At 36.8% G+C, this 27,395-nt stretch overlaps 1 protein-coding gene across 5 annotated transcripts in view; it reads right to left on the bottom strand.

Moving 5' to 3' along the window:
- Positions 1-27,395, bottom strand: part of LOC106845125 (ALG13 UDP-N-acetylglucosaminyltransferase subunit) — a 60,655-nt gene that overhangs the window by 18,069 nt on the left and 15,191 nt on the right. For 4 of the 5 annotated variants that reach the window (XM_044764322.2, XM_070503019.1, XM_070503017.1 and 1 more), the window contains 19 exons: positions 27,085-27,168; positions 24,956-25,006; positions 24,139-24,185; positions 22,701-22,773; positions 17,731-17,812; positions 17,362-17,524; positions 15,658-15,733; positions 14,541-14,649; positions 13,300-13,364; positions 12,866-12,966; positions 11,698-11,825; positions 10,700-10,946; positions 10,151-10,264; positions 9,801-9,957; positions 9,344-9,464; positions 7,129-7,161; positions 6,975-7,030; positions 3,092-3,163; positions 1,643-1,808 (listed from right to left, as the gene is read on the bottom strand). In XM_044764322.2, the coding sequence (XP_044620257.2) occupies positions 1,643-1,808; positions 3,092-3,163; positions 6,975-7,030; positions 7,129-7,161; positions 9,344-9,464; positions 9,801-9,957; positions 10,151-10,264; positions 10,700-10,946; positions 11,698-11,825; positions 12,866-12,966; positions 13,300-13,364; positions 14,541-14,649; positions 15,658-15,733; positions 17,362-17,524; positions 17,731-17,812; positions 22,701-22,773; positions 24,139-24,185; positions 24,956-25,006; positions 27,085-27,168 (1,945 nt within the window). The remainder of the gene's footprint in view (positions 1-1,642; positions 1,809-3,091; positions 3,164-6,974; positions 7,031-7,128; positions 7,162-9,343; positions 9,465-9,800; positions 9,958-10,150; positions 10,265-10,699; positions 10,947-11,697; positions 11,826-12,865; positions 12,967-13,299; positions 13,365-14,540; positions 14,650-15,657; positions 15,734-17,361; positions 17,525-17,730; positions 17,813-22,700; positions 22,774-24,138; positions 24,186-24,955; positions 25,007-27,084; positions 27,169-27,395) is intronic. The other variant, XM_070503018.1, reaches the window with a different exon arrangement.

Below are 27,395 nucleotides of genomic sequence, written 5' to 3'. Positions count from 1 at the left end.
ATTTTAATATGCCACTTTTGAATCTGTACCCTCATTTTCTTCATTTTAGATTCTCCCCTTTCTTACATCTTTCTCATAAAGCATTATCTGTTTATATATTCGGTCATGTTCTTTGTAGTTTAGTCTTCATTACTGAAATGACTTTCTTCCATTTCTAATGCTTTCTAGGGTTCTGTCACCTCATCTTTTTCTAATTCTGCATTTTTGTAATTATGAATTGTGTTTTATATTATTTTATTAATGTTTTTAGTGCATTCTAGTTGTTTAGTTCTGTTTAGTGGGCATATTTCTGACATGCTTTTACTATCTACAGGAATATTCTTTTTTCTTAAAACCTCTTTGTATAGGATTTGACCTTAGTGCTTTTCTTCTGTTCATTTTTATGTGAAATTATTTCTCATGAACTTTAGAATGATGTGGAGAACAGGAAAACCTTCCTAACCTCATAAGGCTCTCGTCTATTTGTGTTTGTGTAGTGTTCAAACACACGACTGCCTTCTAGGATTCCTTGGCTCTGTTCTCCTCCTCAACTTTAGTCTGGACCTGCTCTTTTCCCTATCCTGATCAATTCTGATTCCACTTCCAGCAGTTTCTCCCCAGTGAGGAATACTATCCTAAAATGGAACCCTGGAAGCTAAGTTTTGAGAGTTCTTAGGGGCCAAATTGCTCCAAGCCCTTCAGTCCCTTTAACATGTAACCAAACACTTGCCAAGTGCTCGAGAGGTCAAATCCCTTCACAGTATTAGCTGCTTCTTCCAAATTGGCTGTCCCACTTTCTAGTGAATTCTTATTAGCAATATTGGGGTTCTTCTGTGCTCAGGTACATCAGACAACATCCTCGATGCTTCTGTCTTCTTGCTCTCACATAGACCCTGATAGCATGCATGTCCTATAACTGATGGTTTGTCCCACCTGCTTAAATTCTGGGGTTCATGGAGATAGCTTGTCACCTAGTTTAGCTATGTTATCCATGGGTTTTGGTTTTGCTATTTCCATTTTTATTTGGAGACTCAGATTGAAAAATTATACTGTTCTTGGCACCACTTTCCCAGAATTCTGCTGAGAATCTCAAATTACACTAACTCACTCGAATTCTACAACCACTTCAGAAATTGGCACTATCAGTACCCCCAAGCTCATAGATAAGAAAGTTTCAATAACTTATCCAAAATTACATAGCTAACAAGTTGTAAAACTGAGATTCTGATCTAGAGCTCTTAAATTCTAGAGCCTATATTCTTCATTACAACAGTTATGGGAAAATGATTCATTATATATAAATGTATTTTATAACAAATTTTTCAGGAATTAATTCTGTGAAGTGTGAAACACCTTTACCTTAACTCCTGTATAATAAAACTTATGTCAAAGTTTGAGAAACTACTACAGGCCCTCTAAATATTCAGTGGGATAGCAAAATGATAACTATACAATAACATCAAAGCCAAATACGTGAGAAAAAAATTGAAACCCTGGCTCTCAAATCTCATGGATTTCTCAAACATAGAACATACCTTATTAAGTAGGTTAAACAAATTTAATACCGGAAATTAAAGTATTCCTATCTAACTACTAGGATTGTTTGTGCATGTTCACGAATAGGGAAAGAAGCTTCCGATGTAAGCAACCACTAATAACCTACCTGGCCTGCCTTGTGTAGGTGGAGATACAAACAGAGGTTGTACAGCATTCTGTGAGGAAACTGAAGTGGTACTACCAGTTTGATTAGCTGCTGTACAGTTAGGTAAGACTGGAGCTGGAACATTATTGGCACAGGAAGCTGCAACTGCTGCAGAATTTACCATCACCTGTACATGTGAAAGAAAGTTCAGAAATCTAAGTTTCGTTTCTCAAACAATATTAGTCTCTTATCTGATCGCAAATTTCAGGAAATAGTATTTTGATAATTAAAACACTGAGAAGTCAATCTTTATGTGAACCCTATATAGGAAGGTTAGGTTATTTCTTTTAGAAGACCCCAGATTACTTTGAGAGCTTTAATTTTTAAATTTATTATTTTTCTGAAAAGGTAATACATTAATATGATTCAAAAGTCAAGTATAAAATTGTATACCATGAAAAAGTTCCTCCAAACCCTATTCTCCATTTGACTAGTTCCCCTCTTGCCAAACAGGTAATCTCTGCATTTCCTGAATATTATTCCAGAGATTTATTACATTTATTTTTACAAGCAGATACATTTCCCCACACAAACACATCTTTTTAACAGAAAGGTGTTTTTTTTTTTTTTTAAAAAAACTCCATGAAATTGCAATTTCTTCTTCTGATTGGGCAACGACACCCAATACAGGGCTGTGCACAGAGAGATGTTCTATAAATGCTAACAGACTCTTCTTCTTGAACACACTGTCCTCAGTGGCAGTCTCCATTTCCTTATAACCCACTGCAGTGTAGTTGCTACCTGCTTTACTCCTCAGAAACTGCACTCAGTCACCAGTGGTTTCTATGGCAATAAATCCCAGTAGACTCCTGTTAGTCCTTATGTTGCCTGACCTCCTGGCAGTAAGTGACACTTGACTGCTCCTTGAAACAATTTCTTCCTGGGGCTTCCATAATACTACACTCTCCTGCTTCTCCTTCCTCCTTGGCTAGTCCTTCCTTCTCTACCCATTTTCTAAAATTTGGTGATCCCCAGGCTCTGTTCTAGACGTTCTTCTCAATCTCCTCCTTTTCCTAGGATGATCTTATTCACTCCTATGGTTTCAGGTACCTTTTTAAGACCAACTCCCCATTCTACAGGAGAGTTTTACATTTAAGTTTCAGAAAATGACAGAGATTTGACAGGTAATTTATATTAACTCATTATACAAGAGTTTCAGAGTAGATTGACTATGAGTAGTCTAAAGCCAGCACACAGAACAGTGTCTGGAACACAGTAGATGCCCAATCAATTTGTTGAACAAATTTACTAATTACTGTGCCAGGCACCACAAGGTACAATAATACTTAAGATGGGAACATAAGCAGCTTCTTTTAAGTATAATGAAGGGCAAAGAGAACAGAAAGAAAAAAAATCATTTTCCTGTTAAGACCATTGCAACTGACTACTTGATAACACTATGAAGATTACCTTCTGGGGGTAGTTGTATGAGGTAACTGTGTCCTGAGGAGACAGAGAATATGGTCTTCTGTCCTGAAGAGACTTTAATGAGAACAGAAATATTAATAAGGTGAAATAAAGAAACCAAGCAACATATCGATAAAAGACCTGATTTCAACATCTCCTAAAATTACATGAAAGTGATCTGTCCTGAAAGTATTCAAATTTGGAAGTGACCACTAAGATAACACTCCAAAAAGTATCATCACTCCAGTGCCTGATTTAGGTGACTGCTCTATTTCCTATCGACAGAGATCCTGATGACATCCAACTCTAGTCCCAATGCAGAAACTAAAATGTAACAGAGGATTGTAATCCAAACATTTTCTCAGTAGCCTTTCTTGCCTTAAAAGCTTCAAAATCAGTACAATCAACAATAGTTTGCTAAAAGAAAATATTCCATCTGAAGATGTAGTTTGGGACAAGGGTGGATAACTGTTGTTCAGCTGCATCCTTTCTAAGCAAGATGTAGTATATAACCCAAACACCATTCCCCTCTGGTTCAAGTCCCTGTCTTTGTAAAGTAAAAATGATAAAAGGCTCAGGGTTATGCGTGCCAGATTGTCATGACAGCATAAAAAAAAACTAGCAGCAGAAATTAGAAATATTGGTAAGAACGCAGAGGGAATCAGGGGAAGTAATCACAGGAAACAAGAGGAACCACTCTGTGACAAAGATGAGCTCCACATGGACCTAAGATTGCAGCATGTTTGTAAAGTTTGTGTTCAAGTACAGACATACCTCGGAGACACTGCAGGTTTGGCTTCAACCACCGCAATAAAGTGAATATTGCAATAAAGCGGGTCACATGAATCTTTGGGTTTCCCAAGTGCATATAAAAGTTAGGTTTACACTATGCTGTAGTCTATTAAGCGTGTAATAGCATTATGTCTAAAAAACAACATATATACCTTAATAAAAAAGACTTTATTGCTAAAAAATGCTAACCATCATTTGAGCCTTCAGTGAGTTGTAATCCTTTTGCTGGCGAAGGGTCTTGTAAAAAACGCATTGTCGGTGAAGCACAATAAAACAAGGGATGCCTGTATAGCCAAGGCACCTGCCAAAAGGTAAACTTTAGCCCTGGTTCAGGAAGCCCAGTGTGAACACTAAATAATTTTAGAGAAGGATTTAGTTGAGAGTTGGACAAGGAAATAAGAAGAAAGAATTAATGTTCATGATTTCTTAGAAGGCTCTGCGCCTGGAAATCTTTAAGTCCTGCACTGATTCTCTCCCTTTAGAATGCTGTCAAAAAGTTACTTAGAAACTTGCTATGGATTTGGTAACTAAGAGTGGGAGGGGAGCACATCATGAAGAGATTGAAAGCTATATTGGGGATGTATGATAAAATAAGTTCAGGACAAAAAGGAACATGTAACCAGTGAAATTAAAGGGACAGAAAGAAATCAAGCGTGTACTCCTGTCATCCCTGAAGGTGAGATTTTTACTGGCTTTTTCACCTGCGTGGCTGTATCAAGAGATGGTATAAAAAGCATGTGATATGAGAACAGTAATGGCAGAGTGAGGGGAAAAATTATTTCTCCAGAAGGGGCAAAGGAAGGGAAGGAGAAATAAAGGAAATTACATATCATAGTTTTCTTCACCTTAGTAAGATGTATTGCCTAAACAGTAAAAACAAAAATTTAGTACATGAACCTACCAAAGTTAAGATTAATCATAGAGACTAGAGGTTGGTCATTCAAGCTCTTCACGAATATTCCAGTTCTCCTTGTGGGTACATGGTAGGATGCTCTTCCTGGCCTCATCTAAAGTTAGGTATGGCCATGTGACTTGTTTGGCCAATGAAATATAAGCAGAAATATTAAGAGCTAGTGTTCAATTTCTCTATCTTTAGCCCTGCCAAGGTGATTGTGAAAGCACATGTCCATCAGCCTGGGTCCCTGAGTGACGAGGATATACGAAGGCCTACTATCAACCTGCATTGGACATATAACATAAGCAAGAACAACTCTCCTGTGGTAAGCCACTCAGATTTTGGGGAGTTGTTATTGCAGCATAACCTAGCTTGATTAAAACTGTAATTGGTAACTAGAAGTAGGGTACTGCTGTAACAAAAATTTAACATGAGAAGATTACAAACTTGCGGCTCTTAGAGGAAGAGGTTTAGAAAACAATGTTAGTTTTGTGTTCTGATTACTGTTGGTAGAGTTTAGCAAGATATTTTAAGACAGATGAGTACAGAAGAGTAGTTTCCAGGCAGGAATGAAAAGGAATAGCGAGTCCTTGAATACAAGGACCTGTAGGATTGAAGAGACAACTGCTCCAACCCAAAACTATAAAAGATAAAATAAATGCTTTGAACAACAAAGACCAGTTAAAAGTTCAGCCTGGAGGCAAGAATCAAATCATTGTTAAAATCTGATTGCATTAAAATATCTCAAAGCAAGAGTCTAACTAAGGATATAATACTCAGTGAATCCTTGCACTTGGACAAAACAGCTCATGGAAAGGGGTCCAAAGGTATGGCTCTTCCATCAATGCCTGATAAGCTCAAGGTACTTGTGATCAACTAGAGAGAGACATAGGGATAAGAAAGAAAAGAACTACAGCAAATCTAAGTAGTATATCTAAAAAAAAAAAACTGTCAGTATGGCTATTGGGACATGAAACTAATAGGAATCACACAGAGAAGCAGCATAATAAAATAATCACACGGCCGAACAAACCATGAGCAAAACTAAAACCATCTGCCTGAGATAAAACATCCTTGGCCTCCCAATTTTCTATGAGTAAGAAGCAGCCTGAGAAAAGCTCCTCAGTTGCCAAGAAGGATTATTCCTCAATGCCTACTTCAAATATGGCCAAAGGGCGGGCAGGCCGGCCTTGGAGTAACCAAGAGCCCCAGAAAAAAATGAACCAGGGAAATACTCTAGGGAACAGTCCCCATGCATATGGTAGGGGCCCTCACGACGTCCATCATGACGTCAGTATTGTTATAGGCTAGTACCTGTGTTTCTCCCATTTTCTCCCTTTATGAGTGGGAATTTTTACTGCAATTTTTCAGTACCTGCTACATTATTGTAAATTGGGTGTGCAGGGGGTAAATAACTTTATATCTTTGGTTTTAGGCCTCCAGATCAAGAGAAGCCACCTCTGTACCCAAGAAAGAATACATTTCCCTGAAACCTTGGGCTCTGAGTTTAATTACACTGAATGGCACTTTTGGGTTGCCTCACTTGAGGTGGAAGCAAGTATTTTGACTGTGGGAGGGAGTTTGAGTTGAATATTACAGTCCTTACTGCCATTAAAATATTTCCAACTTTTTGACTTCCGGGCACAGAGAAGTTAGATTTGTCAGTGGAACATGCTCTGACCAATGAAAAAGAAAGTGACGTGTTATCTCCAGGTGGAAGCTGTTAGAGCCACTGCACCATTCCACTACCTTTTGTTTCCCGCTTTGGCAATCATGAATGCAACTTCCATCAGCCTGAGTCCCTGAGCAGAGCCCTCCTATAAACCTCCAACGGACACGTAGCATAACCAAGAAGCAAACTCTTATTATATGAAGTAACTGAGATTTATGGCCCATTCTTACTGATAGGAAAATCATAACAAAATCCTCTAAAAATAAATCACCGCCGACGTTTGAATTTTCTCTTGTATCAACACATTAGGAATATCTCTAAATAGATTAGTTTCAGAAAAGGGGCTTGATCTTGGATGAGTTACTTTATTTCTGGTTCTCAATTTTTTCATCTAGAAAATGGAATGAAGATACCCTAATAACCTCATAGGATTGTTTTCATTTAAATGTATGTATATGTATAGCTCATAGGACAGTGCCCTAGTACATAGGAGCTATAAGTGATTGCCATTATTATTAAATACTTACCAAGTTTGCTGTCGATTCAGTTGTGCTGTGAACTCCTGAAGTTTCATAATCTGGTTCTAGAGGATATAGACAACGTAAAGTAAAAAGTATTATTTTACAATTTAAAATTTTATAAACAATGATGAATGTCAGATTATATCTAGATCTCACTGACCTGAAGGATAAATATATTCTTCATGATATCCTCCTAGAAAAAAAAGAGAAGTGTGTTTATGTAGGGCTTTTCAGCTCAGCAGAGCCAGATGGCCAGCACCTGCTTTTTCCTCAAGTTTTATGAATATATGTTCAAAACGAAAATGTATACATCCTTGAAACAAGTGATTTGAACTTTCATACTAGTCAACAAATACTGAAGCCAGAGATTGACTGTAAACACTACAAATTTCTCCTCCGAAAATTTCTTTAGTTCTTAGAGTTCAAGCTGAGGGGAAAAATCCAGCTGTATCCAGCTTTTCCAGTCAGACAGTAGGATATGGTGATTAAATACAAAGGCTCTGGGGTTAGGTCTGTCTAGATTTGAATCCTGATTAACTACATCACTTTAGGCAGGTTACTTAGTCTTTTTGTCTCAATTTCTTCACTGTAAAACAGGGATAACAGTACCTAGCTCATAGCAGGGTGAAAAGAACATAGCATGGTGCTTGACACGTAGTAAATGGTGACTATAATCTGAGTATAACCCACAGTTTGCTTAAGTGGACCTTAAAAGGATATGTCATGCCTCATCCGTTTTTCAGCCTATTTCAGGTGAATAATACATTTAAAATCGGTTTGTCCTCAGAGGATGGCTCAGTAGACTTAAATATTTTGCTTTAAGACTGCTATACCATCGAAATGCAGAGAAAGTCAATCTTCAATTGGACAGTTTTCCACAAAAACCCTACAGGTCAAAACTGGATTTGATTCCTAAACACATCACTTATCAAACACGCATGCATGCAAACTCCTCCAGACAGCAGGATTTAACATGAGAACAAAGATTTGATTACTTCAAATATGCCACTACACATGAGCAGTATATCTGAAGGTTCCCACTATACTAAAGGGAAAAAACAAAAAAGTTATGCTTGAGTAAAAGAGCAGAGTATGCATCCTTAAGCACATGCATGTACAAAGTCTTCACAGATTATTCACGTGCTAGATTTTTTATCCTCATTAAATTCCTAGAAATATCTATTTTCTCCTACATAAGTAGCAGAAAGAAGAATATCACAAGAAAATAAGGAAATTGACCGGTAAGTCAAGTCATTCAGGCTGCCTCACACCCTCCTTAATCCACCCAATTCCTCCACAAGTGTTTCAGTAGGCATATATCATTTTACAGTAAAATGGTAAAAACAAGCACACTGCATGGTGAGAGGCAACAGAACAACTAAGGGCATATACGTAGGCTTTAGAATCAGACAAACCCAAATTCAAAATTGATCTCTGCCAGTCACAAAGGACCACGTATTTCATGATTCCATTTATATGTAAAGTCCAGAATAATAAGCAAATCCATTAAGACAGAAAGCAAACTGGTGGTTGCCTAGGACTCTGGGGGCAGTTGGGGGGAAAGTGGGGAGTGGCTGCTAACGGGTACAGGGTTTCTTTTTGGGGTGATAAAAATGTTCTAAAATTGATTGTGGTGATGGTTATGCAACTGTGTGACTACACTAAAAACAATTTAAACAGGTGAATTGTACAGTATGTAAAGTACATCTCAATAAAGCTGTTATAAAAAAATTTAAATCTCTGCCACTTACCAATGGTATAACTTTGGCTTTGTCATTTACCCTTTGAACTTCAATTTCCTAACATATAAAATAAGGATACCACATTCCTCAGAAGGATACAGTAAGTATTATATTAAATTACAAATATAATTACCTAGTACAGTGGATGGCCAATAGGTTTCAATGAATAGTAATGTTTACAGATTAAGTAGACTTCTTCGGGTGAAAAAGTTATTTCATAGCAGTCTCGTAAAAGGATAGCTACTCACATGAACAGCCTAAGGAGTTATAAAAAATGGTGAGAACAATTATGAATAGTGCCTTACTAATAAAGAATAGATGTTTTCCATAGTGAAATTCATTTGATTTCTCACCAAATCAAAACTCACTCAAGAGCTATGCAGAGAGTTGAAAATAAGTTATAATAATGTAACGACCTACCAAAATAGAAGTCTGAGAAATTTCTGAGAAATACCAAGACATCTTCAAACACCTAGCAAGTTGAGACAAGAAGTGATAACTCTTCCAAAATGAGCTATCCAGAACAAAGTGAGACCCCCTCAAACCAAATTTTAGGTCCACTTCACAGCCCTGATGTGCTAACGTCACAAGAATCATCTTTAAAAAAAAAAAATTTAACTGTAACTGACTCACCATTGTCACTCTGGCCATCACCCTCCTCTGAATTCAAAGTCTGTTTGCCTGAGCTATGTCCTCGCCTTGCAATACAGTATCTTGAAGTAGCAGGAACCATTGTAGAAGGCCCTCCATGATTCTGTACCAAAGAGACACACATATACACATGCAGTCCTCCCTATATATAGCCAGAGAAAAGCTATAAATATTTTAAATGTACTTTAGAATCAAAAAATAAGTGAAGAAATGATAACCAAGAAAATAGAAAATATTAGCCCATACTATATAGGCAAGATTATTTGTCTACCTTTACCCCCTTTCTCTAAGAACAGCTAAAAAAAGATGTTCTCTTCTCCCATCTGTAAAGCTCTAAGATGAAAACTCATGTTTTCCAGAAAGGGCTTTATTTGGTAGTTTACTTAAAAAAATAAATAAAAAACTAAACAGCTTTTGGAGTAAAGTTTGACCTACTTACAGGTAAAGGTGGATAAGCAGTCTCATCCCCTTCTTCAACTTCGTAATAAGTAATGGTTTCTTCCAAGCCCCCGGGCATCTGTCCATTCTCTGGGGCAAAGCTATACTGGCACTCCTTATTCATACAATGCATCTGGCGGTGACTACGTCTAAAGGAACTTAAGTAGTTCGAAGAATGAAAAGAGGGAAAAAAATGATAAAACATGGTAGTAACTTGTTTCTAATTTCTAAATAACAATTCAAACATCTTAATGTTGACACTTTTTAAAAATTAGTCCATGTATTCGTTGCTCACCAATAAAGCCAGACTTACCCATTTTCTCTGATTTTCGACACTTAAAATTCACTTACCGAGATCTATAGGAGAAGTTATCATAGCTCTGGCAGCACCTTTTACCTGGGCCAGGGTAAAAACCAACTTTAGGGCCCACCATGTTCTGCCTATTTATAAAGCGAGATGAATCCCTAAGAATAAAAGGAAAACAGAACTCTATTCACTAGTTCTTGAGTAGTCAGTCTTTGTAATTAAATAGAATTAACATAACTTTCCAACAACATCCAAAGAGAAAGAGCTTTGCTCTTTTCACTACTGGCACTAGGCCTGCCCATTATTAATGGATACAGTGTCATATACACGGCACTCATCTTGATGGCATTCTACCACATCTTCAATTGTTCCATATTTCCCTAGACCGTGAGAATACAAATCTTCCCATAAATTCATTTGACAAAAACTTAAGTTTACACCCATTCACATTCTTTATGCTCCCTTTAGGCATAGATTATAAAAGAAATCTAAACTATTAAGATATTTCTAAATTCTACTGTAACTCTGTCCAGGAATTATTCCCAATATCTAAACAGAGATGTACCTTATCTTGAAAGTCAGTTAAGTCTTACCTGGGAATCCCATATCCCCGACCTTGTCTCTGAGATGGATGTTGAGGATGAAAATGTTCATTAGACATAACATTGCCAGCAGGCTGTGGGTGGTGTATTGGAGGGTCATGCCCATAATGCATACTGTGCTGAAGCCTGGGTGGGAGGAGGGGGTGTCCCCTGCTGTAAGCCATAGTCATATAAACCTCTTTCCCTCTAACTTTCTTGAACATCTTCTTCCGCTGCTTCACGTCCATCTCTGACACACCTTTCAGACAAAGAAGTAGCAAATAAGCTTCATAACCAAACCAAAAGATCCAGTGTCTCCGCACAACTCCCCCAAATGCCTAAAACTCTCAGCTGTTTTTCTTAGGAACTAACCAAATAAATACAGGGAGGGAATTTTTGTATTTTTTAAGGATGTACTAGATCTTCCATTTAGAAGAACAAAACCAGCAGGCAATTTCTGATCAAGGGACATCTCAGCACTATCTTTAGTATAGGCAGCTTTGTCATCAAAACAAAGAGTCAGCCAGCCAACTACGTGACTATTATCCAGGAAATCATGCCTGTTAATATCTCTGGCTGCTTCTGTGAAGTGTTTTCACAGTTCTTTGAGAAATCTTTTCTCTTCAATTTTTAGAGTCTAAAATCCACTCTAGCTTAAGTTTACACAAAGTCCCAAAGAATCGTGGTTCTCAACCAGGGACAGCTTTGCCCCTCTTCATCTTGGGGCACATTTGGCAACGTCTGGAGACATTTTTGGTTGTCAGAACTGGAGGGAGGCTGCTATTGGCATCTAGTGGATAGAAGCCAGGGATGCTGCTAAGCACGCTACACTGCACAGGACAGCTCCCCACAATGAAGTATTATCCATCCCAAATGTCAGTAGTGACAAAGTTGAGAAACTCTACCCTAGAACAAGACTTATGTTATACCTTACAAAAAAAAAAAAAAAGAAATACAATGTAGGTAAAGTAGAAGAAGGGGAAAACAATGAAAATCATCAGCATACAAACCCATTTCTGGGACATAGCTCCCGGAAATTTTCTGGTAACCTCTTCCTTTCCGACTGGGTATAGCATTCCAGGCAGGAACTGGTGTCACTTGGGTAACTGGTTTTAAGTTAGCCAGTGGAACAACGTGCCTTAAAGTTAAAGATGCCACCATGAAGCCATTGCAACAGAGACAATTCTCATTCGATGCACATACCCCTTCCTCTCCTGCTTCAATTTCAAATGTACTTTACTTAAACCTGTTGACGCTAGTTTCCCTGCTGAGGTTTCCTTTTTAGGTTAAGAAACCTTATAGAGTAGTCTGTACAATTTTACAGCTGTTGGTAAGCACTATCACATTTCAGAGCAAAGACTGTGGTAGACTAGTTTACAAGCATTTGTTGCCTCTCCTTGGAGGAGGATTATATTTTCCCAGCCCACTGACTTAGGCCTGGCTATGTAATCTACTTCGGCCAATAAAATGTGAGCAGATGCTTTAAGAACCAGGACATAGTTTGTCATGTTCTCATTTCTTCCCCTGCCTGTGATCATGGAAGCATGTGTCTAGATAAAGCGTTTGTCAGCCTGGGTCCCCTTTGCTGACTCACTATGAACACGCTACATGACTAATGAATAAACTTTGTTTTAAGCTGCTGAGATTTTTTTTGGTTATTAGGGCATTTAACCAAGTTTAATAGTTTTCAAAGTGGACCAACAGCACTGGTATCAGCTGGGAACTTGTTAATAGTTTAAATTCTTGGGCCCCACCACAGACTTAATCAGAAATTTTAAGGATAGAGTTCACCAATTTGTGTTTTAACAAGCCCTCCAGGTAATTCTGGGGCATGTTAAAGTTTGAGAATGACTGGACTAGCTTATCTTGATACTGGCAGAGGCTTAGTTAACAACCCAGCTTTCCAAGTAGTATGAAGAGTTTTCTACCAGAATTCTGTTGTACTTAATATTTCTAATAAGTTGGCTAGTGCCTAGTATTTGGAAACTTCTAGACAAAGGTTTACTGAGATTTCATACTTCAGCATATGCTTTTACAATTTGAGACAAGTCATCTTAGGCCAATACCAGATATAACATTGGTTCTCTTACTAGCATCCTGGTAATTCTCAATTTAGTATCACAAAAAGGCATTACCAGCCAACGATCTTAGTAGTTCAACAAATTATTATATTCTTACTTTTCTGCCAATTCTTCAATGAAGACTGTTACTGAATTGTTCTCATTTCCAACTTCCTGAATGTGAGCATTATAATATCTTCCACCTGACTCCAAGCGAACCTGAAAGAGGGGAAAAGATTGTCAGAATACATCTAGTCTCAAGTCTACTGGCAGATCTGGTGTCTGCCAAACAAAAATACCACTTCTCCCCAAATGGAGTTCAGTGTCTCCTTATGAACGCAGGTGACAATCAATATTGCCAGTCTGGTTCAATGGAGGTGGCACAAGCTGAAAGAGCCTTACGTTTAATTACAAAAGTTTGTAATTAAAATTTAACACAAACATTAAAAAAATACTGTAGCATTTTGTAAGTTAGTTGTGTTGAACTCGTATTAATGATTAAAACCACAATCTTGGAAAAAACAAATTACTGATTCTTTAAAGAAAACTAACCTGACACTTGTCTCCTAAATAGTACTGTCTCCCAGCATACTCCATGTAATCAGATTTCTGAAGTTCTATTAAAAGAAAATGAAAATTCAAGCTCAACTGAACTGGTTCCTTTCTTATTTTACATCATTCAATTCTGTAATTTACTTTTACCACAGTGTAATCGACAATGCCATCACTATAAGCTAAAATCTAGGGGAAAATAGTCCTAAAGGGTCATTCTATCATTCTTGATGGGTTATTTCTGTGGTCAATTTAAGGCGACCTGCTAGAATAGTTTTTGTGCTGTAAAACAAATACTAGATGGAAATTGGGAGGTTGTAATCTTAGAGTGGGTCAAACATCAATAAGGTACAATTTGAAAGTTAACATACCTCAATAAAAAAAATTTTAAACAAGAAAAAAAATAACACTGCAGCTTTTTCAAAGCAGCCTACTATTTTTAATAACTTATTGTGTTCCACAAGGTCCTAACTTCATTCTAGATTGTTAACTACACCTAGGTTCACTGAGGTTCAGGGGGTTAACTATGAAACATTAAAGGCTAACTTGAGGACAGAACGTTAAGGTCTACTTTAATCAACTTAGTTATCTAACAAGGAGAGATAAATAATTATCTATTTCAGGAGTTGGCAAACTTCCTCTGTAAAGAGTCAGATAGTAAATATTTTAAGCTTTTTGGGCCATACAGATTCTGTCACAACTACTCAACTGTTATAAAACTTTATTTATGGACACTGAAATTTGAATTTCATGTAATTTTCATTACGCTGTTTACAATATACTGTTCTTTTCATTTTTTTTCTGCCATTTAAAAATATAAAGACCATTCTTAGCTCACGAACCATACAAAAACAGGTGGCAGGTCAGATTTTGTTCACAGGCCATAGTTAGCTGACATCTGACCTATCCATTTATCAATGAAGGCAGTCTTAACACTTTAAGATGAGCTTATTTCCAGTTACTACAAGTTTCTCATACTCTTAAAGTTACCTAAAAGCTATCTCCACATAGTCTTTGCAAAGTTGAAGTCCCAGATAAACATCAGACTCTAAAAGATTCCTCCCCACTTCTAAACCTATTTGTTTCCTCCTCTGGATTTAAATCATGTATTGAGCAAGCTAAAAAGTACCAAGCTGTTTTTCATAACAGTACGCTGAAAATGTCTCTTATTAGAAATAATCTGCAAAATTATTCTCCTGGATCTGTCAGGATTCAAAAGTATCCTGTTGATATTTCGTTACCTTTTCTGCTGTCCAACCAAACATCAAATTCTACATTACGATAGATTTCTGGATCCAGGGCTTTGAGCACCTTATAGGGCAAGAGCATCTTTGATGGATTTTCTGGAGACTAAAACAAAAATAATCATGCTACAAACTCACCATCCTTAGCTTAAGTCTTCCTTCTATGAAGAAGGAAGAATTAAGGTTTTTTTCTTCCTTCTTTTTTTAAACTATGTACATAGGCCTCCCTTTCCTTATTCAAACAAGAAATAAATTTTACTGTGTATTTTAAAAATCAGGAGATTAAAGAAGCAATATGCAAATAATCTAAAAGGTTTTATATGGCAGAAGGGAAATATCGTCTAATGCAGCCAACAACTCAGGATACATCTTATATAAATCAATGCAACACAGACTAGGATTAAAGATTCAGTTAGGGCTATTTAACAAGTATCATCTTGATATACACAGAGAGGTGCAAGTGTTTCTGTACCCTAAAATCACCTGGAAAAATCTGAAAATTTTACTTCATTTTGGTCAAAATCTGTTGCAACTTCCAAAGGAATTAACTTTTTCTTCTGCTTTCCTAGAATTTCACCATAAAATTCAATACTGTTCCCAAATTACCAGTACTTGAGGCATAAATAGAGATTGTTGTATTAGTATTTGCCCTATTTAGCTAGACTCAAACTGAAGGTCTGCTTGATTTTAGGCCTATACAGATGGTAAAATTTCTCGTTTCTCCAACTAGGATTATTACCTATTTTCTTTGAGTATAATAGGGATAAGCATTATATTCTTTAATGACAAAAAGAAACCTTAGCATCAGAAGATTGATTACAAACTAAACATGTCTACTGGGTTGGTAATAGTACTTTTAACTTAAAAACAACAGCTTCTGAATTTCTCAAGAGTTCAGAGTTTGCTTTGGAAAAAGTCTACAATTTCATAAAAATAAAAATTCACAGAACATTAAGCACACATTTTACATTTTCAGATTAAGATTTCCACAAAAGAAACATCAACTCCTCCCCGACCCCATATAACTAGAATGGACCACCTGACCTTAACTAGTTTAAGTTATGATGCTGCAAGCCAAGACTATGGAAATTCTTTGCCCTAGAAAATCTCAAACCTTTGCTTCTTCTGTTTCTTGATTGTACCCCTCTGGTATATTTTCAACATTGCAGCAGGCATCCCACTCTTCAGTCCTAATTGAAAAGATTTACAACAAAGAGCTTTATATAAATGCAGAGGCTAAGAAAAGTCTTAAGTCTAATGACCATACTACCACCTAGTGGTAAAGTAGCTCTGTTTTAAAAATGAGGCAAATACTTTTTCATCCCAATATTTAAATTTACGCTTCTTTTTTATAAGTATGTGCTACAACATACTTAGCAGATTATCCTCTATATTTCATACCTCCGGTGGGGACACACTCTTAAGATGGTCCCCTGCCTCCTGGTGTTCACACCCTTGTGTGATTCCCCTCTCAAGTTTGCTTCTAATCAATAGACAGGATGAATATCATTACATTACCTAAGAATGTAGTGCCTGTCTTGCTGGTCGGTCTCTCTTGCTGACTATAAGGAAGGAAGCAGCCATGTTCACCAACCCCATGTGGCAAAGGGCTGAGGGTTACCTAGAGCTGACAGCCAGCAAAAAAACTGAAGTACTCAGTCCTACAGCTGCAAGAAACTGAATGCTGCCAAGAACCATGTGAGTGGGGAAGGGGACCCTTCCCTAAGTCAAAGCTCCAAGATGAGAACTCAATCCTGGCCAACAGCCTCACTGCAGTCTTGTGAGACCCTAAGCAGAAGACCCAGCTAAGCAGTGTCCAGATTCCTAACCCACATAAATTGTGAGATAAGTGTGTTGTTTTAAGCTGCTAAGTTTGTGGTAATACTCTTATGCAGCAATAGATAACACACCTTGCCTTCCTACCACTACAGTTTCCATAAGCCTAAAGTCCTCAAGACAAATAATCAGTGAAGAATGAAGCGACTTTTATCCTGATATATGGTTGCCACCCCCTGCATTCCCAAATAAGCTTAAAAAAAAAAAACTTTTCTACCAGAAAAAAAGATTGCAAGTATTAAACATCCAAAAAATACAACTGCAAGACAAAAAGACAAGGCAACACCTGAATGGCACAGCAAGCCTATGTGAATTAAGACAAGCCCTACTTTATTATCTCAAACACAAAGTTTTTGACTAAATTTGTTCAATAACAGCTGTTTCCTCACAGGCCACAATCTATACCCCTAGTGAGTACCAAAGGCAGACATTCGAAAGCTCCTAAAACCCCCCTTAGCTTGAGAGATTCTTTTCTGTCAGTTAAATGTATGTGTCAAGTAACCACTGTGAAACTCAGTTATCACCTACAAAATGATGGTGCTGGTTCAGGATCAGTTTTTTCTCAAAGTGTGGTCCGCGGCCTACTTACATCAAAATACTTGGGTGTACTTGTTAAAAAAGTAGATTCCTGGCCCCACTCTGACCTCAAATTTTGTGAAGGTAGGCCCAAGGATCTGCCTTTCTAACAAGTACCCTAAGTAATTCATATACAACTTCAGTTTGAGACTCACAGGATTAGATAGTTCTAAAGTCTCTTCTAGCATTAAAAAAACTGATTCTAACTTGGGCCAAATCCCCAAAGCCTGAGAATCTCACAATACAACATAGCTTTTTGGTAAAAGTTCTCTTCCTCCATTAAAAAAGTGCGTGTGTGTGTGTTCTAAGTCATAAGCCTGCTAGGTCCCTTCCACTTTCAAATGATGATGCACAGAAACATGAAACTTGATAATCTTGTAGTAGAGATCCCCTTTCCCTTTATTACCTATCCTGCGGTGAACTCCTGTAGTCACTATGGGCATCCTCACTGCCAGTCACAGCATTGTTTCTGTTCTTCTTGGAACCACTTCGAAACAATTCAACAGCAGTCTTCAACTCTTCTTCACCCACAACAAAGACATCTTTATAGAGAATTTCATACAATACAGCTAAAGGAAAAAACGGCCAAAACTCCAATTGTCAAAATAAGACTTTTTTTTTTTATAACAATGAGAAAATAGCCATAACCCATTGTACAAATTGAGTAGGTACCAATAAGGATTTACAAGAGCTATTTATCATGCGTCCCTCAATTTAAAGACTGGCAACAAATCATCTGAAAACACACCAAAACATTTATAAAGCCTTCACATACCCTGACAAACAGCTGCACTTGACTGAAATTGTTTTGAGTACACTGAATCATAATGACCATTATTTGAATAGCAGAGTACAATCTGAAAAGAAAAATACACAAAACAATTAAGTGAATGTTACACATATTACAACCATGAAATACTTGAAATTAAGTTGCTAATCAGAAACTGATAAACTAAATGAATTTGCTCTTTTTAAATAAGTGATTTTTAATTTTATGTATAAGTGATGTGATACAGTATTTGTCTATCTCCATCTGCTTTATTTCACTTATCATTAATGTGTCAATTATAGCTCAATAAAACTAGAGAAACATCAGTTTCTAAAATCTAAATATAGATAAATGCAAGCTGTACCTCAGAAAGAGATTTTCTTGACAGTGACTTTTAAATGCCAAGATTGAAGTCACTACTAAGGCTATACTGTGAACCTTACATTCCTGTTAATATACCAAGCAAGTACTGATTTACAAGTTTGCAACAGATGAGAACTTTACAAACTGAGTGAGTGAATAGAAAGCCTAAGACAAGTCAAAAGTTACCCAGCTTAACTTCTAAAAATGACTAGAAATTAGGTCAAATTCCCGAAACTCAGACTGTGGGGTGAGGGACTTCATTCAATTTATTCAAAATGTTATCCACTGTACTGCATGGCAATATATGAATACACTATATAGGAGCAATACTGCTAAAGAGACTTCCTTAATGAATTAAGGCACTGAGATGGCTACAAAACGAGTTAACTAGCTGATTCCTTCAATCTCTAGTTTTTTCAACCAATAATTCAAAGGCCATGCTTACTACCGAAGTTATTCCAGTAAAAATGCTCCCTGGCTCCATGTAAGGAAATCTGTTTACATAACTGCTCCAAAACCTTTTTAAACTTTTGTTCAAAAACCTGTCTTATGTAAGGGATATAATCCCTAGTGATTAAGTCTATTTCACTTTGAAGCCATCTCTGGTATCAGCAACTGAGGTACCAAAGATGACTCTCTATGATCTATGGGAGGATGTCGCCACCAAGCTTCCTTGGCAGAAAATTATCCTAAGCACTCTTTTTCCTATCTTCCTACACCACTACGAGATAACTTCTCCCAATAATCAAGTAACCTGATCCCAGGTCTATTAGCCTAGCCTTTTTTTGAAATCACAATTCCCACTCCATCACTATAATCCATTTCAAAGTATTGAGGGCAAGTGTCAAGCTAAAGTAACTCACAGTAAAGTTTAAGTTATGAAGTTTCACCCACCCCCAAGGGGTATTTGCCTTTAACAGGAGTTTATTAATCCAAAAGAACAGTGAGCAGATTTTGAGAAGAGAAGCCCTTTGTACTCTGTACTAGAAGAACTGGGAACTCCAACTAAGAAAGGTTAATAACCGGAGGCAGTTGTTAAGTGAGTAAAGGAACCAGCTAACCAGAACAGATGAATGACCAAGCAGGAAAAAAAAAGAGATGACCGTACAATTTCTCTATTCAAGTGGCAAGAAGTTCCGTTTTGACTGGAAGTGGTAAAACTAGGCATGATGGCTTTTATGTTCCTGATGGTATCCCAACATAAAATAATAATTTTCTCATACATACTTATGGGTGGTGTGTTTGCTGGAGGTGGGAAGGTGGGATGTAATGGCAGTACACTAGTGAAAAAAAGAGGTAGGCCTGGATTACTAATGAGGATAGATATTTGAAAAGAACAAGTAAAAGAATGCTAGGTATAAGTCTATCTACATTAAAAAAAAATGCAAAGAGAATGATATAGAAGGATACCCACCCAATCTTAATAGTTGTTACTTTAAAGTGCATGAGATTGAAGAGCAGGAATGAGGACTTGACTTTTCACTCTATATTTCTATACTTAAGTTTCATTTTGCTTGTCATATAAGTATGTATTTCTAATCTTTCTAGATAGAGCAAATGGGCTGAGTAAAGATGGCTAGCTCCAGTAGCATCCACTTTGACACTGGATAACTATGTAAAAATGCAGAAGTCAGTCAATATAGAAGGTGAAAGGTACCAAGGTGAACATTAGGCATTTATTTCTCTGAAAATTTCCTCTAAAATATATTTTATGGAAGGCTCATTAATAACGTTCACTGATTTTAACAAACTCATTTTTGAAAACCCAAAGAATTCAAATGTAAATCTTAGGAGCCTGAACCGAGATATAGTAACTAAGTTTGAGGCAAAGCAAGGTGTCACACAACACAAGTACCCTGCTGCCACCTGGCTTTCCCATACTTAAATTTCAATATGAGCAAACATACTCGTTTTATACATTCCCAAAGCAGACATATATACACTATCATGTACACGTACATACCCAATTGCTGATAAGTATTAGCTCTGTATATATGTACGGATGAGATTTATACATGATATTCTCATGGTTGCACACATTCAAAAGTTCTTACATTTTATTTTTGTACTCTTATAGTTCTCAAAAGGTGTCTTCCCTTTAATTAGCTCAATATCTTCTCTGTAAGATATACAAGACTCATTTGAAAATGGAGCTGTATAACTGTAGGAACTAAGTGGTGGGTATATGGATGGTCACTGTACAAGTCTTTTAACTTTTCTCTGTATGAAAATTTTCAAAATAAAATGTCAGGAAAAAATAAGTGAACTGCAGGTTTAAAGAATCCTGATAGGGCTGGCCCCCTGGCTGAGTGGTTAAGTTCGCGCCCCCCACTATGGCAGCCTGGGGTTTCACTGGTTTAGATCCTGGGCGCAGACATGGCACCACTCATCAGGCCATGGTGAGGCGGCGTCCCACGTGCCACAACTAGAGGGACCCACAAGTAAAATATACAACTATGTACCTGGGGGATTTGGGGAGAAAAAGCAGAAAAAGGAAAAAAAGAAAGAAAAGAAAAGAAAAAAGAAGATTGGCACCAGTTGTTAGTCCAGGTGCCAATCTTAAAAAAATAAATAAATAGGGGCTGGCCCCGTGGTCGAGTGGTTAAGTTCGTGCGCTCCACTGCAGGTGGCCCAGTGTTTCGTCAGTTCGAATCCTGGGCACGCACATGGCACTGCTCATCAAACCACGATGAGGCAGCATCCCACATGCCACAACTAGAAGGACCCACAACGAAAAATATACAACTATGTACTGGGGGGCTTTGGGGAGAAAAAGGAAAAAAATAAAATCTTTAAAAAATAAATAAGTAAATAAATAAATAGTCCTGATAAAGATCTAAATGTCTAAATCTCATCTCAGGCAATGCTGTGTACAATTGCTAAAATACAAAAGCTAACACACTCCCCTTCCTCAAACAATTCTGATTATGTCACACCTTTGTTTAAAAAACTTTGAGTGTTTAGGGGCAATTGTACTGATGTCTGAAATTTACTCTGAAATGCATCAAAAATTAAGATAAACTGAATGGATAGATATGTAATAAAACAAGAATACTAACAGCAGACTCTACGTGGTAGGTATATGGATGCTCACTGTAAAATTCCTTTAGTTTTTATGTAAGTTTAAAAATCTTCATAGGAGAATATTGGAAAAAACCTTCAATTGACTATTCTTTACAATGAAAAGCCAAATTCTTGGCGTGGCCTACTACACCCTTCATTATCTAACTCCAGCCTATCTTTTCAGCATTGCCCTTCTCCCATCCAACTAGAGTTCCAAAGAGTCTCTTGCTTCCATGCCCTTGCATACAGGGTTTCCTCTGAATAGATTGCCCTTCATACTTGGAGGACTCATTTTCTGATACTCCACTTAAATTTCACTACCACCATGAGACTTTCTAAACTTCCTCAAGCAGAGTGAAGGACTTTTTCTTCTATGTTCTTTGTACACACTTCTATTGTAGAACTTATCACTTCACTGTAGGTAACTATTTACATGTCTGTCTTCATAGCACCTTAAGCCCTTGGAGGGCAAGGATTTTGTTGTATTCATTTTGGTATCCCCAAAGCCCAGTAAAGTGCCTGGCACACTACAGGGGTTTGAGGTTTGCTGAACAAATTAAAGGGCGGTACCATTGGTAAAACAATTAATGTGCCCCAATTTATACTTATCTTCTAAGTTATCTCTTGCATCCTACTTGGTCTTCTCTATTTCTAATGCCACTTGCCTAGTTCAGGTCTCTTGTGGAGATTACTGTGACCTACTAACAGTTTTCCCAGTGTCTAATCTTGTCTAACCATTATCAAAATGTTGCCTGAATTTTGCTTCATGATGTGAAACAAGACTTACAAAACTCAAATATTGTGTAGTCTATATTCACTAATCAAATAATCAGGATAAAAGGCTTTTCTTAAAAACTTTTGGGAAGAAAAACTGTATGCTAAAGAACAATTTGTTTACCTGCTGAGAGTTCTCAACCAACAAAACAACCCCCTACTATTTTCCAAGTATCTTGCTAGGCAGTAACAAGGGGACACACTGTCCCTGCCCTCAAGAAACTTTCAGACTAATGAGAGAAATAGACATGAAAACAAATACAATGTAATAAACACTGTAATTACTTGGGTGCTGCTAGGGGAACACAAAGGAAAGAAATAACTCCAGGGGAGTTGGCAAAGTTTCAAAGGACTTGACATTTGAGATAAAAAGGAAAAGAAAAAAAGTATGAAAGTCAGACAATCTGGAAGCAGGGTATACTAAGGTTGGAGGACAATGAAGCTGGAAAGGAGGTTTGGGACCCTTTAGGGCACTGAATGCCTGGCTTCAGAGTTTGACCTTTATCTTCTAGGCAATGAGAAACCAAATAGAGTTTTGGGTGTTTTTTTCTATTACAGAAGAGTGAGCCAATTAGGTCTGTTCAGAAGAGTAGCTAACAATACTGAGGATGACTGACTGGAGAGGAAAAGGCTGGTGGCAGAGAAGCTTGGCATTTAGACTCTGCTTATTTTTTCATTAATTAGGTTAAAAAAAAAGATGATTTCTTAATATCCTGCTAAGCCAGTAGCATCATTCAATTTCTCTTATTTTAGTAAACATTCACTCATCTTCTTACCTTGTCTTTACAGCCATTATCTGTGATATAAGTTGGAGGCTTTCCAGGATAGCGATAAAGAATGAAATCCCGACTACATAGGTAAAAAACAAAGGTGGGTGAGAAGAGATAATTTAGTACATGCAAAGGCAGTTATAAGAACAAGTATTTGTGCTTTTAAATTGCACACCTTATTCATATAAAACAATCCAAATGTTTAAGAGGCTAAATAATGTTAATTCAAGGTAGACAGCTAACTCCTCCTAAAGTCCTATGGATTTTAAAAAATATCTTAATTTAGGAGGAAGAGAAATAAAGAAGATAGATTATCAATTGTATCTATGTTTATGAGTTTTGGGGGATCCCATTAATTTAAAGCAGGGTTGGCAAATTTTGATTGAGAAAAGAACAGATAATAAATGTTTCAGCTTTTGCAGGCCATATGGTTTATTTAACTTTAACTTTGCAGCATGAAAGCAGCCACAAACAATGCATAAACAAATGTACATGACTGTGTTCCAATAAAACTTTATGGACACTGAAATAAATTTCATAATTTTCACATGCCATGAAACATTATTATTCCTTTGAGTTTTCAACCACTTAAAAAAGTTTAAAAAGCATTCTTAGCTCGAGGGACAGACAAAAACAGAACCGGGCCAATTTAAAAGTTGGCCCCTGATTGAAAAGCAATAACCGATCAGCTACCTGCCCAATACCCCTCTTATACTACTTCTTGCTGGATTTAGTGAGAAATGAGCAGACTGCAAAACACTAACTTGAATAAACACTTACCAAAAGAGAGTTCTGACTCTACCAAGGAATATGCCATCTCATCGTCCTCAGAATTGTGAAGGAGTCTTATACATAGCTATTTTTCAAAACACTACAGCTTTCAGAAATGCTACTTTTGCAATTTAAAAGACCGAACAGAACTTCCAAAGCAATAGAGCAGTGTTTCTCAAATTTTTCCCCCAGCATCGCCTTCCTAAAGAGCCTTCTTAGACTTTTCTTAATTTCCTTATGAAATTTTAATACCACAGATATACTGTATATCTGTTTATGTACTATGACCCTGTGAAGGATCATAAACCACTGTGATAGCTAATATATTTTTTGTCCTCAAGAACAAATTTCTATCCTCTTGGAAGTGATACTGAGGGATGCCCCACTGAGGATGCATGCAAAAGAGGCACAGAGTTAAATACACAATAATTCTAAAATAAATATTCTGATTTTCTACAGGAGTAATACCAGCAGTTCTTAAAGTCCTTTATTCTTCCATTCAAATGGACACAAATGCTAGAGGTTCTCCACCTAAAAATTATACCAATTGACCTTGCGTAGACCTCTTCATTCTACATAATACATCAAATCTCAAATTTTCCCAGTCCTAAAAGGACTTTAATAGAAACCTTACACACACACACTCTTTAAAAAAAAAGGAGAGTCAACTTACTTATAAATTAGAGAAAGAGCTCTTATTTCCAGCTGGCCCGCACTTTCCTAAACATAAATAGTGCATAAAGTTTTTAAAAACATTCTGTTGCTAGGAGGTAGAAGTTTTTGCAAGTTCAACATTTGCTTTTTAGATGCTTAGCATTGTTTTAGATGAAGAATTTGTAGAACACACTATAACTTGCTTTGAGGCTTGGGATATTGTGATAGTTACTCATTAACATAAACTTATTCTGAAAAATTTAAAAAAATACCTAAAGACCTTCTTAGTTAGCCATTAAGTAACAAGGACAGTCAATATAGGAGATTTAAAAGGCACAATAAAAATGGAATTAGTGTAAGAATACAAAGTTAGCAGAGTATTTAGTAAATGTGTTTTAAGTCAAGAACTATGGAATTTAGTCAGATCAATTTTTTTGAACAAATGTGTTTATGGGTCTTACTCCCACATAAAAAAAGGTTAACTACAAATCAGGGGAATTGTTTAATAAAAAAATATTAATGACCTCCTAGTAACATTCATTACCACCCTCCTCCCTCATTAAAGTGAGAAGATTTAAGCTTGTCCTCTTCCCAAGCAGTGTATACTCTTTCACTAGTCTATGGATGATAAACTTGTTAACACACAATTCTCAATATTTAACACAAAACAATAGGTCAATTGCCAGCCTCTAAACTTTTGCAAGAACTATTTGATTCAACATAGCTGGCTACTGAAGAAAATAGGTTGAGTCTAGCCAAAGCGACACAGCTGAATGAATATTTAGGTTACTATTCCAAATACTCTGAAAAGATTAAACCCCCATATTTGATCTTACCTTGGGATCTCCCAACCGTTCCAGGTATTTCTCAAAAGATCCCTCCACATACTTCAAAAATAAAACAAACTTGACTTAACCAAATACATAGCATTACTGAAATCTGATTATATTCTGCAATATTATCCTCCAATGGATTTTTGTTCAGTTCAACAATTATGGTATTAAATTACTACTTTGCACAGCACCTCAAGAAGATTTGCACATACACAAAAGGTATGAGTAGAGAAAAGCTGGACTATAAAAGTATCTCAGGAATTCGTCCTGGCTTATCCACATACCAGTGCATTTCATCAAATGGTATACCTTTGAATTTCTTCTGAAATGCCAAGTAACCTGACTTACTTAAGTAACTTAAGTAATTTTCATAAACCAAGCAAGCCCAATAATTACAAGGATTTCAAACTTGACAGGAGACGTGCACTTACAAAGTTAAACTGAGGAACTTTAAAGAGAATTTCATTAGTTTCAAAAAAGCCCAAGGCAAAAGGGAACTTGTTGGGGTGATGGAAATGTTTTGTATCTTGACTGCAGTGGCAGTTGCGTGACTATATATTATTGCCAAAACCAAAAATGCTAAATTTAAAATGGTGAATCTTATTTATGTAAAATATACCTCTTTTAAAAATAAAATTAGATTAAACTCAGGGAATATAGGATAATATATGTCTAGTTCCATGCATATATATATCACTAGACTTAAAAAATCATTTTTAATTTTTCTCAACCCTTCTAAACAGCTTTTTTGAGGTATAATTGACATACAGTAAGCTGCACATATTTAAATGGCACAAATAAGTTTTGGCATATGTATGTACCCATGAAACCATTATGACAATCGTGATAGTGAATACATCCATAACCCCCATAAGTTTCCTTGTGCTCTCTATAACCCCACTGACGCCCAAGCAACCACTGATCTGCTGTCACTATAAATCGGTATGCATTTTCTACAGCATTATATAAAGAAAATCATACAGTATGTGCTTTTGCGGGGGGCGTCTGGCTTCTTTCACTTGGCTTAATTACTCTGAGATTCATCAATGTAGTTCTAAAATTTTATACACATCTTTGTTACTCAAAACGTGGTCCACGAAAAATAGCAAGCATCACTTGGGAGTTAACAATGCAGAAATCCTGGGCCCCAGCTCAGACCTACTGAATCAGAATCCATATTTAACAAGATCCCCAGGTGATTTGTAAGCACAAAAATACTTGAGATGCACTGCTTTACACCACGGTCTTGCATTTGAAGGTGGTTACAAATAATCCTTTCCCCAGGTGTGGTGAAGACTAATTAACTTCAAGTTAATAAGTTTTAAAGTCAAGAAGCCTTCAGATCGTTTTAAAATTCACTAAAACCTGTTGAGAAAATTAAGAGTAAACCTCAAACAGGAGGCAAATACCCATAATATACAGTCAGAAGAAAACAAATAGTACTGGAAGGGCTAGGAGTGTTTAAAAAAAAAAAAAAAAGCCACACGAAGGGCACTCTTCAAATCAGACTGATAGAACCTTGTTTCATTGTTATAAAAAGAATTCAAATAATTCAGTGTATACAAAGATGTCTTCTAAAAGTTGTTTTAAAGTCCGTCATTAGTGGCAGAGCTCCAATTACCAGCTTGTCACGTGAAAAAGATAGATGTTTAGGACTAATTTGTTTCCTTATAATTAAGTTTTACAAGATTCTTCAAGCTGACTGGCTGAGGACCATTGTGCACAGAATTAAGCAAGAGAACAAAGGGGAATCCAATTTGTACACATTTTAAAATATTAACATAGCCAAACCTTTTGCAAACTATCATTCACAGAAAACAGTATTATGGATAACACAAAAGAGCAGTCTAAAGGTAACTTTTCAGGGTTTGGATGTTTTTTGGTGTGTGGGATGAGAAAGCAGTGGGAAGGATAAAGATTAACTGTTTTTTCTTAACTTTTAATTAGAGTACAAAACAATCTAATTCTGGAAAGAGGTCCAGAAGCATGCAAGCTAAGGGGAAGGAAGCCAGCTGAAAAGTATTTGCTACTAAGAGATTGCATGATATAATTTTCACAAGTAGGTGAGCAAAATTCCTTTCCCCCTGCTAAATACTCTACCGACAACTCCCCTTGGTATGTATTCTACTTACAGATTCAAAAGTTTGTTGATTTTCTCTCATATATGAGACACAAGCCTTCCTGATTTCCAAATGATGGACCTGGCTGCAAAACAACTAAAAAGAAGAGAAAGACCAGGTCACCGTCAGTTATGAGAAACAGAAGCTTCTAAATTAACACTATCAGCTAGACACTTAAGTCTCCCTTATTGAGAACACATGTAGGAAATTGAGAAATTAAATCCTGATCTTACCAAAACCTGTTTGTCTGATCTTTAGTGAGATTGGGGAGGGATGATTCTGTCATATCCACCCCCCCACCCCGAACTTTTCTACTGCTTATT

This window comes from Equus asinus, chromosome X (assembly GCF_041296235.1).
Source record: "Equus asinus isolate D_3611 breed Donkey chromosome X, EquAss-T2T_v2, whole genome shotgun sequence".
Taxonomy (NCBI): Eukaryota; Metazoa; Chordata; class Mammalia; order Perissodactyla; family Equidae; genus Equus; species Equus asinus.
The sequence above is the reverse complement of the archived record's forward strand: the minus strand, read 5'-3'. Positions and strand labels throughout refer to the sequence as shown.